Raw genomic sequence first — 19,065 nt, 5'->3', positions numbered from 1 at the left:
TAACTCAGCAAACTGATGCCCTCCAGATGCTGCTAGACTCCATCTCCCCTCAGCCCCAACAAACAGCCATTAGTGAGGAATGATGGGAAATGTAGTCCAACATATGAGGGGCACCAGACTTTACAACCTTGTCTACACTGACTTGCAACAGCTGTCCAGGGGCTCAGACAGGTCTCTCCTAGCCCTACCTGGAGATGCCAGAGGTTGAACCTCAGACCTTCGGCATGCAAAGATGATCATCTACCAATGAGCTACAGGCCTTTCTTCTATATATTCGTGTCCTTCTTGCTGAACTCACCATTTTCAGTACAGCTAGGATTCACCTTCCTCTACAATCACCCCCCCCCCAACATTTTGGTTCATTTTATTTCCTTAATAGACTAGTCTTGTATCTTTCTTGTTGGCTTCCTGCTTCTATTCTTAGCCCTCTTCTGCTGTGATCTGTTCTATTTCCCACTTGCCATTCAGATTGTTTCACTCCTTGATACTGCCTAATTCTCTAGTTTTCACTTGACCAGTCTCTTTGTTACCCTTTGAGTTGCACCTGTGGCCTTTTGTCTTGCCGCTCTGTGCCATGAAAGTGCCCTTCCACTTAGCAGCAGGCATGCCTCTCCTGATCATCCTTCCTTTCTTTTATATTACCTCCCTTTCCTTGCAGTGTGTCTTGTCTTTGATGAGGTTGTAAGCCTTTGGTTGTATTGTAAACATATGGGCAGTGGCTGTTTCACTCCTGCCTTTTTTGTATAGTGGTTTTAAAGATTTTATACATACATGTAACCTATATAACTGCTGAAGCATCAGGCAATAATATTTTGTTAAATGAAAGGCAGAACATCCTTTCAACATATTAAAAAATGCTACAATGACTACAATTTGAGCAACACAATGTGGGTGCATTTGAAAATCACATTTGAAAATCAGCCCTTAGAGGGAAGATTTTAGAGAATGCTCAGCTATTGTACCAAAAGGGTTGAGAGCATTGTTACTGTTGCGATTGCTGTGTGTGTGTGTGTAAAAAACAAACAAACAAATGAGTGCTTACTTTGGCTAGATATGGTAAAACCCTTGATCCACAAAAGCTTTCTCTTAACATGGTATCATTTCGCATTAACCAAAAGAATGATTCATGGCACCTGAATATTAAGAAGGTGATACATAAAGTAGCAAAATAGATTTTTACTGAGGTCAAGCACTTAGGGTATTTATAAGAAGTGCCTGCAAATTCTTTTCTTTATCAGTGCTGAAAACAACTCTGAAATGCATACTTCGCTTAACACATTTTCAAGGCAGACAAAAAACAGATTTTAAGTTTTTAATTTACAAGTTTAAACATAAACTACCGACTAATTACAAAATCACTTCTGTAGGCTTTAATCACTTGTATTATATTCCTTTAACCCTTAGGCCAGTAAGAAATTATAAAGACAAGTAGCTTTATCCATTATGTTCTCTGCTCAGTATTGTTTGCCTTCTCATTTCAGTCTCTGATATGTGAGAGAGAAACTGCCACTCCTCCAAGACATCTGAATTCAAAGGCTTCAGTGAAAGAATAAAGTGTTGAAAGGATAATACGCTGCTTAGAAAATGTATTCATTTATTCCCCCCCCCCCCCAAAACTCTGAAATATTTGGCATATGAACACACACTCCATATCCATATCCATCTGCACTCTATTCTATACTTTCCCCCATAACTTTCCAAAGCACAAAAAAACCCGCATGGGCTGGAGTCAACTAATAAGTCCTGCAAGTGGAAGCTGGCACAAGGAAGGACTACCACTTGCACAACTGGTCTTCTCTCCCCAAACAAACTTGGCTTGGGGTGTGTGTGTCAGGAGAACCCCTGGAACAGCTGTGTGAAGAGAAAGGAGGTGGTTGCATCTGGCAAGCTGACAAGCCTGCCCTGACTGAACAATCAACATAAAGGTAAAGGGACCCCTGACCATTAGGTCCAGTCGTGTCCGACTCTGGGGTTGCGGCGCTCATCTTGCGTTACTGGCCAAGAGAGCCGGCGTACAGCTTCCGAGTCATGTGGACTAAGCCTGACTAAGCCGCTTCTGGTGAACCAGAGCAGCGCACGGAAACGCCTTTTACCTTCCTACCGGAGCGGTACCTATTTATCTACTTGCACTTTGAGGTGCTTTCGAACTGCTAGGTGGACAGGAGCTGGGACTGAGCAACGGGAGCTCACCCCGTCATGGGGATTCAAACTGCCAACCTTCTGATCAGCAAGCCCTAGGCTCTGTGGTTTAACCCACAGCGCCACCCACTGACAAGCCTGACAATCTATGCTATGACAATCAACATAGCATGATGTTAAATTCCTCCCTGTGTCTTCTTTTCCAAGTGCATTGGTTGTGCTGAGGCAGGCATGGCCAAACTTGGCCCTCCAGATGTTTTGGGACTACAACTCCCATCATCCCTAGCTAACAGGACCAGTGGTCAGGGATGATGGGAATTGCAGTCCCAAAACATCTGGAGGGCCAGGTTTGGCCATGCCTGTGCTAAGGCAACAGAGCCCATTAATCCATTTAAACTGCACAAACCCAAAGTTCCAGTATGCACTTGAATTGCTCATGCAAAAAAGTAACAATCTGGAGGCACCCAGGGACATTCCGCACAATGCCACAAAACCGACTCCCTGTTCTTCATTGCAAACATTACTAGTTTGAGCACTGCTTTGTTTGCAATCTAATCCGAACAATGAAAACTATTAATGGAACAATGAGGAAGGCAAACAGCAAGCTTTTGCCTGCCTTCAGAGCTGCCTTTTTCAAAACCAGACTTTTTACTTTATTTAGAAATTAAGTAATTATTGTAAACTGGGGCCCTTTATATCTAATGTTGACTGCTTTACATCCTATTGTCTGAGTGCAAGTGATGAAAAGGCAAAAAGCACTTTGACAGGGTTTTCTTTTTACCTTTTTGAAAATATATTCATACTCTTCCCAGTGGATGTCACAAAATAGCCAGTCTAGTCTCAGCCTCAGACCTACACAGATGGCGGCCCTAGACCTTACTCCAATAACTTTGCACGCATCCTGCCAAAAGGATACATCATGCCTGTAAAGGTTGGCTGGCTCCTGCTTGTTGATGGGAGGCTCTCCAGCAAGGTCTGAACAGATGCTGCTTGAGTTGAATCCACCTGACATTTTCCACTTTGAAGCTTACATGAAAGTGAAAGGAATTACAGAAATAATTTACAGGTTTGTTTCTTCCTATCTCCCTTTCCTACAATAGCAATAAAAGCCAAAGGCATAGCCATATGTCAGCTTTCCATGCTGTCTTAGTACTGTGGTACTGAACCAGAGGAACAAAGGTTACATGGAAAGAGCGCTTCTGTAAAGTAAGGAATAAGTAACTGAAGATGGAATCTAACATTAGTCACACCAGTACTCAGAGGAGACCAATGAAATTAATGGACTTAAGTTACCAAATCCTCTGCAATCTGCTGCCTGCAGAAAGTGGCTTTTGCTAAAGCTGTTAGAACCATTTCAGAATCACCTCATTGAGGAATTACTGCACCTTATTTAAGGTATTTATTATTACCTTCCTAATAAATATCCCAGGGCAGTTTACAATACCAGTTAAGAAAATTGCTGTTATCTTTTTAAAAAATTAATATTTTAAATTGATTTCAAAAGCATAAACATACAACAAAAAAGTTACGAATCCAAATATCAAGATTGCTCTGAATCTCCTGACTTCCCCCAATCCCTTCCATGGGTCCTAACTATATTTTTTACAACTACATATCAATACTTATCCAAATTTTTAACCCTTCTAAATTATCCATACATTCTATTACTTTACAAGTGTGATTAAAATCCTGCTAATGTTTTAACCCGCTTGCAGTGGTCTCGTAAATAAATTATAAACTTTTCCCATTCCTTGTTGAAGTTATCTTCTTGATTTCTAAGCTTCCTGGTTAATCATGCCATTTTGGCATAGTCCATCAACTTGGTTTGCCTTTCAAGAAAACTGCTATTATCAAGGATGTTCTATCATTTCACAGCACAGTTCTCGTAGAAAATGACCTGAAAGAGCAAAATGGACCTTACCTTCAGGTCATTTTCTGTGAGTGCTTTATTGTGAAATGACCTTCCATTAATGATAATGATGATGATGGCGGCGGCAGCAGCAGCAGCAGCAGCAACAACAACCACCCATAACAAACATTCTTATGATATCACTCTCAAGTTACTGCTTATTGTTACGAGATCATTTCCAAAGGGCTCACCTGAACAAGAAAGGAGCGAAGTGCACTGATTGTGACATCAGAAAGTTCTGGCAATTTAGTACTAGCTGCTTCTTCAAGTATGCGGCCAATTTCAATTGGAGAAATAATTCTAGTGCTCTGAAACCTTATAAACTTTAAAGCATAGTAATTAAAGTTAATTTATTTTCTTGTGGCATGGAGTTCCATATTTCAGCTTTCCTCAAGCATGATACAAACCCTGGCTCCACATCAGGGGTGCCAACTTGAATAAAATATTGTGGGGGCCCAGGTAAACCCCACCTGCATAACTGATCACAGGATGCAGGTGCACACAAACACCATTTGAATGAGAATGCCCATCAACTTTGTGGGGGCCTGGCCCCCTCAAATATTGTGGGAGCCGAAGCCCTCACAGCCCCTAGGAATTGGCTCCTATGCTCCAGAGGTATCATAAAACAACTTCCCCATTTTTTAGGCAGAAATTGCTGACCCAGAGACGTCTGGGATGAAGAACTGGCTGTGACCCTTCAGGTCTTGTTGAACTCCCATAAGCCTCAGCTAGCATGGACAGTGGTCAGGGGTGATGGGAATTTGAGTCCAGCAGCATCTGGAGGGTCACGGGTTCCTTAACCCTGGTCCCGGGGGGATGTGTGTATCTTTTCCTTCTGTTCACAAAATCCCCAACTTTGAAAAAAAAATGTTTTTTTTTTTTTAAATACAGCTAAGTGGGTCTCCAATTTTGACTTGAGCAAGAGCACTGGGGAAGCGTCACTTAATCCTGCCTGCTCCAACATTTCCCTGATGGGAAACTCTACTCACACACTGAAGCCTTTCTGGAGTGGAAGAAATACTATACAGAACTGGCAGGGGAAGATTTTGATCAAGGAAATAGTGCAGGATAAAGGGACAAATAACTTCTCTCCAGTGCCAAAGCTCTAATCAGAATAAGAGCTAACCACAACAATATTTGATTGTTTTTGTTTTATTTTAAAACCAGGAAATTCAATTATTTATACCTTTTTTGGCCCTAACAAACACTACAGGGCTACAGAATTTGCCTGCATGTTGCCTATTTTTAATGTACACAGCATAAATACCTGCAGATACACTGTGTTCTTTAACAACACAGTATGCTAGAAACTTTCAGGGTAGCGGTTTATAGCCCCCATACTCACCAAAGCAACTAGTCTTAGAATTTCTGGGTGAAGAAATGAATTATCGACACTATCCAGGAGTGAGATCAGCAGGAATTTATTCCATGGTTGTGAGACAATATGGGATGCTAGAAATGTAGAAAGCAATCACAGTTAGCTTTTTAAAAAACCGAGTGGAAAACATTCTAGCTAAAGATATTTATTCATATGGAATGAAACTTCCTTGAAGTCATCAAAAAAGAATTTCCGGAGATAAAATTTACTATTGCACCTCCCTGCCCCTCCCCCCGCAAAAAATATTGCTGGTAATAATTTAAACTCTTACCTAATTCATTCATTCACAACAAAAATGTACTGGAGTAGTGAAGCAGAGAAAAGAAATACTGTAATAATTTCAGGGAAGGCAAGGTCTAGGAAAGTGACTATGTTATCATAATTGAGCTTAGACCACTGGAATATTATCTACTTTATGTGAAATATAGTATGAAAGTTGTTCAATAAAGCTACTTTTACCTCACTGTTGAATATACCATTATAAATGCCACATGACACCACCTTAATACTGAAAAAGCTTTTTCACAGTGGCCATTGACACCATTTCAAATGAAACCTTCCATAAAACTCTTCCCTACACCAGTGTACAATCCATATCAGCGTTCTTTTGCAGGATTGCCACTTTTTGCTTGCTGCTGGTGGGTCACATGACACATCTCCCTACCTGTAGTTATTTAATAGGCATGCAGAGAGGTGCATGTGTTTGCCTTCAAGGAGGAAAAGGGGAATGCACATCACATTTTAAGCATAAATGACTGTCTGTACAGGTGCACGTGCACTTTAACAGAGTAAAACGAAAATATCTTTCAAATACCACCCACTTCCTTGTGCAATTAAAACTAATTACAGCGGTGGATGTCACAGAATTGAGTGATAAGGAACAACGCTGTGATCATTGAGCAACAACTGCATTTGCAAAAAGTACAGGGATATCTTGGGATAGGGGCTTTCGGTGCAGATTGTGCCCTGGTGCTTTTCTAAGCCAATTGTCAGAGACACCCTTATGCTGCTGGTTACCATTAATCCATACAATAATTTACCATACACTCTCTGTCCTAGTAATGCACCTTTTTGCTTGGTAAAGGCTGACCAGAACGTATCCTGTTGGGTCTGACCCAGATTGCCGTACAGGCAAGAGAGTTTGCAATGTTTTCTTGGGAACTGAATGCTTTTCCTGCTTGGCAGGGGGTTGGACTGGATGGCCCTTGTGGTCTCTTCCAACTCTATGAATGAGATTCTTAGAACTGGAAACTTACATTTTGCTTTTCCATTATGTAGAGGGCATTCTCAACCACCTACCACCCTGATGCAAAGCAAGAACACTCTGGAAAATGAGAGGCCAGCTCCTTCCCTCCCCTGCTACTGAAAATCTCTCCTGCAACTGGTGACGATACTGTGCCCACCGATGCAGACAATCACAGCAAAGCAAAAGAATGAAGTGAACACATATAAGGATGCTGAAAGGAGTACCAGTGATCGGGTTCCTCGAATACAGGTATTCCAACAAGACTTCAAGACAGCCAATAACAGTTTGAGATAGCAAAAGGTCCTTCTGCAAATATAAGGAAAAGGGTGAGGGCATGAATCATTGCCACCAAATTCCACAACAAAACTACTTATTAGGTTAGAACTGATGTAGAAGTGGCTCCCCACCCCCATTCCACTATCAAAAGAATGCAAAATGTTGCTCAGATAACTCTTAAGATTGCATGGCAGCCTCTTTAGTAAAGTAGCAGAAGTGAGCTGTTGCTAGTGAGGGACTTAAGCTGTAGGAAGCTACAGTACAGTACTTAAAAGAAGACTTGTCATGGACAAAGTCCTGGGATGTATATTCGTTCTACACTGGAAATTAAATAATGATCCAAAAAGCCTCTCAGTAGTGAAAGAGTTCAGTTCTAGAAACAAGGAAAGTGGGTGAAACGGCAGTGGACTGTATGCCTTCTCCTCTGTGTTTGAAATAGATCGACAGTATTGCTGATGGCAAAATGGTTTCAGTTATTATCACTAGACTTCTACCTGGAGCAGGAGGTTCTGTAGACGGATAACCAAGAACGCTACATGCCGCATGGCTACTGGACACAGAGAGGCATCCTCTTCGGACTGTGGCAGTTCATTCCCATGTTCGTCTGTAGACCGGACAGCAAACTTCACAAAGGAGGAGCAGAGGTTCTGCCTAAAGAAGGCTCTCAGAAACTGAAGGATGCTGACTGGGTATAAAACCATCTATTAGTACTTTACACTCATACCATTAGCAACAATGATTTATTATTCTAGCATTATGAAAACAATTGTATTTGCTAGTTACCTTTCTTACAGGCAGCTCTAAGCAACTTACATTGTCCCATCCTACATGTGCAGTGCATGTTTAGCAGAGGCTGGTGCACTAAGTCTACTGCAGCACAGCCTTCCCAAGGAACATGTTAAAAGAAAAAGAAAAAAAAATCCCCCAAAATCTCAAAGACACACACTCTCTTTCCTGTCCTAAACATATTTTATACTTCTTTTTGAATCTACTGTTCTCTGGCCTATCAGGCCTCTGGATGTGAATGCCTGGATTAATCTTTTCATTTTGTTTTGGGAAAGAAAATGGATTAGCTGACTTATTTTCTGGAATAGTGTTGCATAAACTTTAGTTGTTGTTGTTGTTCAGTCGTTCAGTCGTGTCCGACTCTTCGTGACCCCATGGACCAGAGCACGCCAGGCACGCCTATCCTTCACTGCCTCTCGCAGTGAAGGACTTTAGAGAGGCAATTAAACTTTAGAGAGGCAATTAAACCCATAAACTTTAGAGAGGCAATTAAACCCATACAAAAGCATCAGTTCAATTCTAATATATGCAGTGTAAATTTCAATTACTTTTATTCAATTTGACTTGATTATAAGGTGAAAAAATTGCATCTGAAAATGACATAAAACCCATTTTAATGATTGGCATTCTCAGAAAATAAAATTTAATGTTTGAAAGTTTGCAAGTCGTCGTCCCCTCCACACATCTTTTATATAGTAATCTATAGTGTATTCAAATGTTGCTATGATCTTCAAGCCACTTGGGGCCCAGTGAATGGCCTGGGAGCATTGGATGATGCAGCACTGTTGTAGTGTGTGTAGATTTGATCAGTGCTCAGGCCGACACCACTGAGAACAGTCTGAGCTGTTAAAACAGAACAATAGGTCAAAGGGGAGGAAAATTCAAGTCTCCCCCCTGTTTTTTTTGCTTAATAATATACAGTTTCATGTTCAAGAGGGGGAGGGGGGAATGTTCCATATTTACTTATGAACGTTCACCATTATATTAAACCAATAAATTTAATAATAATAACAACATGCAGTTTCATGTAGTAATTGAGCAACCCTGCATATAGATAAGATGCCCTGATCATGCACACATAAATAAATTGGGAAACCACAAAGGACTGCAGCTTCCCAGGGATTTCTACATTAGGCAAGATTTATGCCATTTCTTAGCAAAAGTGACTTCCGTTTTTATAACATGTGAAGCAGCCTTTAGTACTCTCTTAGCTGATGCTGGCAAATATGCAGCCTACCAAAGAACAGTGTGGGTTTCTTCCTCTTGAAGGCAAGTGCGGTGAAGACCTGGTCCACATCAAGGCAGATGATATGATCAACCTTTCAGAAATGAATCAGAAAATGTTTGGCAATGGGAGTGATTGGAGTGAAGGAAGCAGCCGGGCTGCTAATTTTCTTTGTCCAGCCGTCTATTACCAACCCCTCAAAAGACACTGGATCTGCAGCTCATTAAATGAATTCCCAGTATTATTCACTTATGGAATTAAACAGAGCTTCCATGACTTCTAAGGGATTATAGACAGAATGAGGGAACACAGGCAGTCAGCTATGCAAATCTGCTTTTGATTCATCCTCATTATTAACACTCTGGCAAAATGAATGAGGCTAATCATTTACTAAACTGCTGTTTCCCCTTCAGAGGATTAGGGAACGGCACAACATTAGCTCACATTCATGAGCTTTAGATGCATCCATCTATCTATTCTGAACATTTTGTGCTTGCCAAAACTGAGGGAACAACATCAAACAACTACAGGAGACCATCAGGAATTATCCTAATTCACACACAGGATAAACTAAAGTTCAATTTCTGAATAAGATATCAATACAGTGACCTTATATCACCTGTTTCTAAGCCATTCATGTAATGCCTCATTTACATATAATACCTATCTATCTTACGGAATAAAATGGTTTGGGACTTGAAATGCTGGTTTTGTCATTGGGCTAAATTATTCATAGGCTAAGGGATGATAAACTATGTCTGTGTTCATTGTTAAGCCAAGATAGGAACCAGATCTTTGCCATACACCAGTCCCTTCACAGAGGAAATGATAAAACCAGCATGGTTTCCTGTTTCATTTGAACTGGGAACCTATTAATCCTAAACCTTAATTTGAAGTTACCAGGTAGTTTTAAGTCCTGGGTAGTTTCAAAGCTCACAACCATCATTTTCGATGAAAAAGAAAACAATGGCTAGTTAGAGACCTCCTGGTTTGATTGATCATATTGCAAAGAGGGGAGCAAAGGGCTGCCTATGCAGACAAAAGGCTAATAAACCAATATGAACTTTCAGACTGGGACTACAGTTAATTAATACAATAGATTTAGGGAAGCAATAATAAGAAGTTAATAATGCTTAAACTTTGTGTATTGTGCCTATGAATAAAAGCAGTAATTTTTATTTGTACTTTCTTATGCACATGTTTTACAGTATTTCTAACCTCTGTGTTGTAAATATGTTGTTGAGTCAAGAGAGAAGAAATCAGCAGCCAAGCAGAGCAGAGAAGTGCTTCACTGGATGAGGGCAAAGCAGGTTCAGAAGAACAGGCTGGCAACCAAGTGAGATGGATAATTTTCTCAAGTAGCTCTAGCAAAGGTGTGTTGGAAAACAACATAGCCACCACTGTAAAGGAAGAAAGGGTCTAACAAGCCATGTGAAACTGGCGTAGCAGAAAGGCAGCAGCTACCAAGAGCACCAGGAAGGACCAGTCATGAGCAGCTACTGAAATTAAGGGGCACTGTCCTTTTCTGCCCCAGGTCCACCACAACCCTGGTTCTTGGGACTATCAAATATATTTTAACTACATGCACAATACCTTTACTAACCAATGTAATACTGAACAATGCTTGTTAAGTACAAATAGGCTCTTGATTGTGTGTGTGTGTGTGTGTGTGTGTGTGTGTGTGACTGTCCTCCCCTTCTTTTGCACAAGAGAGGCAGACAAAATATTCAGAATTTTTAATGCCAGTGAAGGAACAAATGCCCCAGCATGTCAGAAAACTGATGTTCAATGTCCTCCCAGTGCCCCTTACAAGGGCTCCTGTAGATTTGCATCATGTAGTGTAGTGGAAATCACAATTAAGTTTGTGCTTTATACCTACCCTGTTTCTCCTAAAATAAGACATAGCCATAAAATAAGCCATAGCAGGATTTCTATGCATTTGCGAAATATAAGCCGTTCCCCAAAAATAAGCCATACCCCGAAAATAAGCCATAGTGACGTGGTACCTCCCATTAAAACAGCCTGGAGAGGCGTGGTTATGCAGCGTACCGATGCGACACGGTTAAAATAAGACATCCCCTGAAAATAAGCCATATTGTGTTTTGTTGAGCGAAAAAAAATATAAGACGGTGTCTTATTTTAGGAGAAACACGGTATTTTAAATAGAAAGTAACTTAATGTGATATATGTGCAAAATGAACAAGTAGGAGAGAGGCCTTTTTAAATAGCCTTTTCTCCTGTCGTGCCATGTCTTTAGCAGTCCTCATAGTTAGATGTTGAAAGACAGAGGTTCTGGCATCTGCACTGGGTTCAAAGAAAGGCTCCAGGGACAGCCTAAAAGAAGGATTCCCCCCTCCTGCCTTCCATCACAACTGGCTGCCTACAGCATATTCATTCTACTTCTTCACTTTGGGGGAGGGATTTATGCTGGGTGGGAAGTTGGGTGTGTGGCTGGACCTTCAGTGGCTTCCATACTTTCTTGCTAAACTGCAGCGACTTGGCTAAATAATCTCATGAGATGCTGCAGGCCTCCCACCACCCCTGCCATGTATTTGGCCATATGGAAGATGCTCCTCATTCTGTGGGGGCTTTTGGGGGGCAGGGTTCCTGAAGGTGTGGTGCCCCTCCCTTTCTTCTCTCTCCTCCCACCCCTGTCACTGGCAGGGAATGGGGGTGGGGGACTCCAGGAACTTCCCACTCCTTCAGCTTCCCTCAAGATGGAGCCCTGGCGCCTCCTCCTTTCTTCCCTGCACATGGCTCCAACACCTGCTAGTATGGACCAGAGAAACTGTGATTTCAGACAAGGGGGACAAACTCAGTTTGCACATGCATATACTACAGTGGCTGAATTCAAATGGGGGAAATGTGGATTCACACAGCAACAGTACTCCAGCAGGGACAGGCCCCTTGTAGCAAACTGCCCTGAGACCTGCGGGTATAGGGCACTACACAAATTTAATTAATAATAAGGTTGAAGGGAGAATGGGCAGTTAGAATCCATTTTTCACTTTTTACCTGTTTTCTGGCTGGCTGGTGTTGTCTGCTGAAGGCTCCAATACAGGTAGTTGAGGGACGGATGCAGAATTTCATGGTCTGTTGGGCTGCATTTTCCAGACAAATTGCTGACTGTGTGATAGAAATACTCAATATAATTTTCATCTTTTTTCAAATTCCAATATGCTAAATATTTGGGGGGAAAGGCTCGATACGAAAACAGCTACACCTGCTCAGACCGCCAATCAAATTAGCGTGCAATGCAATTCACAGACACTGACAAAATCCATCTGGCTTCAAAGCAGAGCACAAGAAATCCTGAAATAAATATTGCCACAGCTGTGCATCATAATTACTGTAGGATATACGTTACAACTCCTCACCAGCATACATTTTGGAGGTTAAAGCAGGATACTGTTGCTACCATCAGAAACATACTACAGGGAATGTAGAAAACCTGGGGAGAGCTGACACATAGCCAGAGTGGCCTAGTGGTTAGAATGTTGGACTAGGATCTGTGAAACCAGCAGGGAGAAATCCGCTCCACTTCCTCGTGGGGAGGAGTTGCGGTGGACCGCAGAGCCGCTCTCCCCACTTCCTGTGGGCGGGGGACTTCGTCCCTCGCAGCTTGGAGGAGTCCCCGGCCGCGTCAGCAGGCAACCGGCCAATCAGCCGGCTGGGGGCGTGGCCGGGGCTCCCTTTCAAAAGGAGAGGCGCGAGCCGAGAGACTTCCTTTCGGCTCGCTTCCTCGGATCTCCCACCCTCCCTCCCTTCCCTGTAGGCAGGTTTTACCCTATGGCCTTGCTTTGGACTTCGGTTGGTCGCCTGCCCTTGTCGGGGGCCTGGTAGGAATTTTTCCACTTGGCAGATTGGCTGGGCCATTTGGTTTTCGCCTACCACTTAGCAATCGTCACAACTTTGTAAGGTGGCGGTTAGGCATTGAGGGACCTAATGTTGGGGGAGGGGAGGCCTGGCCATCGCCTGCCCCTCCAAGCTTAAGGGTAGTCCGTTAAAGGAATCCGGGGGTGTGGGATCTTGTCCGAAGCCCGGGGCGGGGCTAGGGCCATGCCACGACCCCATTGGAACCCAAGGGGAACTCGAGTTGGTCTGAATCGACGGGGCTCCCCTTATCAGTGGTTTACCCTTACTGGACTTCCTGCTCTGCGGGCAGGAGTCAGATATAGTCAGGTCCACTCAATGCCTAAGCCAATACCGCTCACATGCTGTAACCAATAAAGTTGTGGCCAAATTTTGCCCAATAACATTAACCTTATATTCTGTGTCCTGGTGTTTTTATTTCATTCCCGGGAGGGCGGCTTTGGGGTCTCGACACGCAACCTGCTATGCCACTTTGAGCTCCTTGGAGAAAAAAGTGGGAAATAAATGCAATAATAAATAAATCTATAAATCTTCCAGGGAGCTCGGAGTGGAGTTATTCATCCCCATTTTATCCTTACAGAAAGCTCCCTGAGATTAGGCAAATAGATAAATGTCTCACCCAAAGTCACCCAGTGAGTTTATTCCCTGAATGGGAATTTGAACCTGAATTTCTTTTACCCTAATCTGGCACTCTAGCCACAACACCACACTATTAGGCCTGTCAACTAAGATGCCCCAGATAAAATATTCTCATCTCTAAACCAAAGATCCAGACCGAACAAATTTAGAAGCAAACCCAGATGAAGCAATCTGAAATCCGTGCTGTCCAGCTCTCTTTCGGTCTCATGCCTGAGTTGAACCAGGAAGAGGAGGTTCAATAAAAGGGGCTGGGCCTGGTTGACTAAAAAGAAACATGAAAGAAAATTACTTAATGGCCTCCAGACTACAAAAACTGAGAAAACAAACAAGTGCTGTAGGAACTATCTTCTGTGTACATGGTGAACACCTTCTTTGTCAGGGACAGAAACCAATTTTTTTAATCTGGAGAGCTAAAGAGTCATTATGTCCTGTTAGAAGCAGTGAAAAGCTATAATTAAAGTAACAGGCTGCTGTGGGCTGTCCTAAACAACACGTACCATTTCAAATCAGAACGTGAGATTGACTCGAAGGCTGTGTTGCATTACAGCAGAGGGTCAGCTGATTTTGCATCAGAAGGACACCGATATACAACTAACATATGGCATGCTGCATATCAGATGAGCAAGGATGCACAATGATCAACATGATTTGTCTTGCGAACAGATGTGCTCTTAATAAAGACTTCAATGTCTGCCCTGAATCAAACATAGTGCTGGCCCAATTGATGGGGGTAAAACATGTTTGTTTGATAAAAACTGTGTCAGTGCTAATTCATCACATATTCGACAATTCCTATCCCAATCAAGAAGGAAGAATCAAGTAGCATAATGGAGGAAGTATGAAGAGCCACCACTTATTTCACAGCAGGGATGATGATGTCATGTCCAGGGGCACCATTTATGAACCCTCTGTGTGGCAAATAGTAGGCTTTTCTCAGAGAGAAACCCACCAAATAAGCAAATTAGGGGAAGAGACAGATTACATTAGCAGGCATGGCTAAGGGTTAAACTTGAAGTTATGGTTTGAAAAAATCCCAAATTCCTCTGTTAAATTACCCTAAAATATTGTCTTGCTCTGACACATAGGAACAGGGAAACACTTGGCCCAAGAGCTCCTGTGGGTAGTATTTAAATTACTTGAGGGCATTTGGTACCCAACCACAGCTTCCTGCACTTAAGGCAGGTCTGTCACTCACCTTGCAAAACACTGGAATTGTTTTCTACCAGAAGATTCTGCAGAATCTGTAGAAATTGGCTTCGAAGTAGGTCACAGACATGGGCATTCTCATCTATTTTCAGGAAGGCCTTCAGGGTAATGAGGACTTTGTGGGCTACTTCACTGGTGCCAACACAGACTAGATCCTGAGAAGAAAAGCAGATCAGGCCCAGTTTAAGTGGATGTTGCTGCTGCTGCTCTCTATGGTTATGGCACAGAGACTGATCTGGACCCCTACCTAGAACCCAAATTCCAAAATCTTCAAGTTATCATACTAACCTGAACACATGAGACATCATAGCAATGCAGATATTCAAATGAAGTACTTTTTTAATCAATAGGTTGCGTTACAATTAAAGTCTGAATTACAAAAATAATTCTTGTAGCCTAATTATTTAAAATAAAAGCCAAGATGCAGTCAAGCACAGCCCCCACCCACCAAGACAAAACTGGGTGGCTCTACTGCAATGCAGTCAAATTAGCGACACATTTAAAAACCATTAGGATCAAAATTATTTGTGTGTTTGTGTAATGCACAATTAAGGTCATTAGAATGTTTCCTGTCTGTTATTAAAGCCAGTAGCACAAACAAGGGCCTGGCTGGATGAAGAGGAGTAATGGGAGGCACCCAGGGACAGCTGTGGGCAGTATTTCTACATTCCAGGGGGTTGGAATAAATGACCCCCCAGGGTCACTTCCAAATCTACAATTCTATGATTCTATCTCATAAGTGTTATTAGGTTTTTAAGAAGGAAAAAGGACTGATTTATATTCTATTCATGTCAGCTAAAATATGAATAGCCTGTAATTGGAAAAAAATGAGGAAGCCCCCCAAATAATAGCTTGGAAAGTTGAGCACTGATTAAACTGGCTAAGTTAATTTACTGGACTAAGAATGGAGAAAGACAAGGAAGAAGAATTAAAAGATTTTTTTGTAGATATGAGAGGAATTCCAGTTTGAGGAATATTAATTAAATTTATGGAATACTAAATTCTAATATGTATGGATAATGTTGTATGTATGAAAGGTTTTATAACATTATTGTATATCAATATTTGTAAGTATTTTGGTATGACTTTTTTAAACAAAAAAACGAAGTTATGGCTAGCTCTGTTAAGAGTGTTAACACTGCAAACCCTTCCATCTTATGTTCAGCCTGTATGTACAAATAAAACCATACATCGCAAAGACACCACAGTCTCCAATGATCGTCATTCTAAGAAAACAAAACCTGAGGCATGCTACTTTTCCGCTTTAAATGTGTGTGATATTTAATGCTGATGATGGTGATAATGAAAACAAACAGATTTTGCAACACATGGAATCTAGGTAGGCAATCTAAGTATTTCTACAAGGTGATCTTGTATTGATTTTAATATATATATATATATCACATACCAGCAAGACAAGTAAAGTACTGGGATTGCCCTTCAGCATGCAAAGCAAACTGTTAAAGTTGTTTAAGGAGTCAGAAAAGCCAGCAGAGAGTCTTTTGTCGGTATCTTCAGATTCGGTGTGGCTGTAGTCTTCACAGGAAAGCCATAGATGAAGGATGCGGTGACCAAATCTTCCCATAAATTCAGGATAGCGTAAAAAAAAATTGAGAAGCAGAGGATGATGGACATACACCAGGCTCAGATCAGATATACTATCCAAGATCCTCCTTATAGCAGAGAGCGAAGCCTGGATTTGGAAAGTTGGAAGGGGAAATAATAAAAGTCAAAACAACCTCTTTAGGGATTGGTACATTTATAGTCCCTCTTATGCAGAGCATAATCCTCCTTCAAGTCCTTATAACAGGAAGAATTTCAATGTTATATTCATCTATACAAGGGGAATAGTACTATGAAAGCATATGGAAGTCAACAGCTTCACAAGCAGACAATACAATTTTCATTAAAAATATAATCACATGCACATTTCTTTAAAAATTAAAAACTGCATCCTATAATACTTTGAATACTAGAACAAAAGGAAACAGCTATGTATTTTCCAAATATAAACGGCACATTCTGGATACAATTTATGACAGTACTTGTGGGTGGGGACAATCCTCTCACTTTTTTTTGCAAAGGCCTGTCTCGTTTCTTTTAGTGTTCTTGGTGCCTCCTGTACACAGTTTTCCACTCTCACTTGCAAGTGTGTTACTACAGCACTGGAACAGGCATCTAACACAGTAGATATCCAATATTCCTGTACTGTCTCACTATTCCACAAACTTATCTAGGAGGAGTTTTCTCCTTGCTATATGGGTCCTACACTACAACAATATGCAAAACCAGAAGACAGAGTACAAATCCAGATGTATTTACAATAAGAATAATAATTCCAAAATGAATGATAGCTATTCTCCTATAGCAAGTCTACTTTCTCCTGAGAAAGTAGATGAGATATTGTGCTGCTGGTGCTGTATCCCGGATACTAGCACTAAGGGAACAAAACAGTGACTTTTAATTGTCTGGAAAGGAACATCAATAACAAACTTTCAGAAATGTGACGGTGTAGATTTTAAAAGCTGCTCTTGGAAGCAGTGATTACCAAGTCTAAAGCTTCAGTCTTGTCTTGACAGATTGCCAGAAGGTACAAAACAGCTTTGAAGACATATGGGGGTGGACAGTCTCCCTGGTCTTGGATTGACAGAAGAAAACTTCTTATAGCTGAGAAAAGCTCTGTTTCTGGAACAAATCTGAGAGCAAGAGTGTTTGATTTTGGTTTGTTTCTTAAGTTAAGTGGATTGATCTCACCTACTGATTTTCTCCCCTGTTCCAGTCACTTCACTTACTTGTCTCCTTGACTAAAAGCAAAGTAGAAAAGAAGCAGGAGACTATACTGGTGACTACGAAGCATTTCATCTAAACAGAAAGATTCCGGGGTCTCAGATAAGAGGCTGAGGCTTTCCTGTATCCCGAAGTTCAACTGTGGCAGACTCTTTTGCAAAAGCTCTGATAGGTCATGCACTAAAAAGAAAGGCAATCAGAAAATGGCATGAAAATGGCAGCAGCACACAAACACAAAATAAAAAGCTGGGGGCACAGAACCCCAATGTCTGTTTACCCCCCCCCCAAAAAAAGAAATATTGATAATACACTGGTACCTCTGGTTACAAACTTAATTCATTCCGGAGGTCCGTTCTTAACCTCCCGCTGCCACCGCGCCGCCAGCGCGATTTCTGTTCTCATCCTGGGGCAAAGTTCTTAACCTGAGGTACTACTTCCGGGTTAGCGGAGTGTGTAACCCGAAGTATTTGTAACCCAAGGTGTTTGTAACCCGAGGTACCACTGTAATAGTCCATGCTTCTCTCATATTTCCCTTCTATTCCACCTTACTCCACAAAAGAGACAGGAACATAAAATATGCTCCATAGCTCATGCTATCTTATATGGGACCACTGGCCAGAAAGTGATTACATTCAATTGTTTTAAAGATTTGTTAAAAAAGGGGGGGGCCATGCAGGTGTTGCAAGAGCCTCTACTCACAATACAAGGCTGTGTACACACACCCTGTTTACTCTGCACTGAGTATGCTCCCATCATTGGTTTGGGAAACGATGGGCTTTGGTCACAATCCCGTATCTGTCCTGTATCTATCCTGTTGGTTCTTAGGAAACACTGCATTTTGATGTGTTTTCCTCCAAAGCAGCTTCAATCCAAATGGAGAAAAAGAATGACCTAGCTGCACTTTAAGCTAGCAATGTATACACAGCGTAAATCATTTTATATTGCCAACATGCTAATGTCACTGTAGGCAGCCAACTCAAAGAGCGTACCTTCCCCAAAGCTTTTGCCCCTATTTCTGTTCCCAGACCCAGCTGTATGCTGCCAGGTTCAAAGGCACATCACACACACACAGAAATCACTTTATCAAACTTGCCCTCTTGGGAGGAATCCTCCAGCTTCTTAGAGGATGAATGAAGATTGAGGCATATGCTATGCAGGAAGCTTGAACAAGCATGATTCAAACCAGGGTTACTTGAAAGAGAAAATAAATTGTGCAAAATGAGAAACTGGAGGTGCAGACTTGGTCAAGGCACCATCTCTAGTTTATTAATATCGTTAGCTTTGAAGTCACCAAGCCTTAAGGCAGTAGTTAATTGTAGGCTTTATTTACCATTTCCAGAACATCCTAAATTAACCTGGTGCTCTATGAAAATCATAAATCTCATGTCTAAGGGTCAACATTACAAATCTATTAGAATGTCTAGAGGTTAACATGGGAAGTGAAGAGAAATGTTTTAAGAGAGCTGAGCGTGACAATTAGTTTTACTATCCCAATTTAATACCTTTGTGCAGTGCAGAATTTGGCCTTCAGCTCCAGGTTCAGTTGGATGAAAGATGAAGATGCTAGAGGGAAGGATAACTGTGCTCACACAAAATGTTTG

General features: G+C 41.6%; 1 protein-coding gene across 1 annotated transcript in view; it reads right to left on the bottom strand.

The window, feature by feature from the left end:
* Positions 1-1,298: 1,298 nt before the first annotated feature.
* Positions 1,299-19,065, bottom strand: part of MEI1 (meiotic double-stranded break formation protein 1) — a 35,684-nt gene continuing 17,917 nt past the window's right edge. Inside the window, exons 16-31 of the mRNA XM_033162634.1 lie at positions 18,967-19,027; positions 18,535-18,655; positions 17,470-17,651; positions 17,226-17,373; positions 16,086-16,370; positions 14,667-14,832; positions 13,629-13,733; positions 11,975-12,085; positions 10,178-10,359; positions 8,972-9,053; positions 7,443-7,633; positions 6,897-6,978; positions 5,394-5,500; positions 4,240-4,371; positions 3,056-3,165; positions 1,299-1,523 (exon numbers count right to left, since the gene is read on the bottom strand). Of these exons, the coding sequence (XP_033018525.1) occupies positions 1,478-1,523; positions 3,056-3,165; positions 4,240-4,371; positions 5,394-5,500; positions 6,897-6,978; positions 7,443-7,633; positions 8,972-9,053; positions 10,178-10,359; positions 11,975-12,085; positions 13,629-13,733; positions 14,667-14,832; positions 16,086-16,370; positions 17,226-17,373; positions 17,470-17,651; positions 18,535-18,655; positions 18,967-19,027 (2,111 nt within the window). The 3' untranslated portion in view covers positions 1,299-1,477. The remainder of the gene's footprint in view (positions 1,524-3,055; positions 3,166-4,239; positions 4,372-5,393; positions 5,501-6,896; positions 6,979-7,442; positions 7,634-8,971; positions 9,054-10,177; positions 10,360-11,974; positions 12,086-13,628; positions 13,734-14,666; positions 14,833-16,085; positions 16,371-17,225; positions 17,374-17,469; positions 17,652-18,534; positions 18,656-18,966; positions 19,028-19,065) is intronic.

The sequence above is a fragment of the Lacerta agilis genome, chromosome 10, assembly GCF_009819535.1.
Source record: "Lacerta agilis isolate rLacAgi1 chromosome 10, rLacAgi1.pri, whole genome shotgun sequence".
Classification (NCBI taxonomy): Eukaryota; Metazoa; Chordata; class Lepidosauria; order Squamata; family Lacertidae; genus Lacerta; species Lacerta agilis.
Note: the sequence above shows the minus strand (reverse complement) of the source record. Positions and strands in the feature narration are given on the sequence as shown.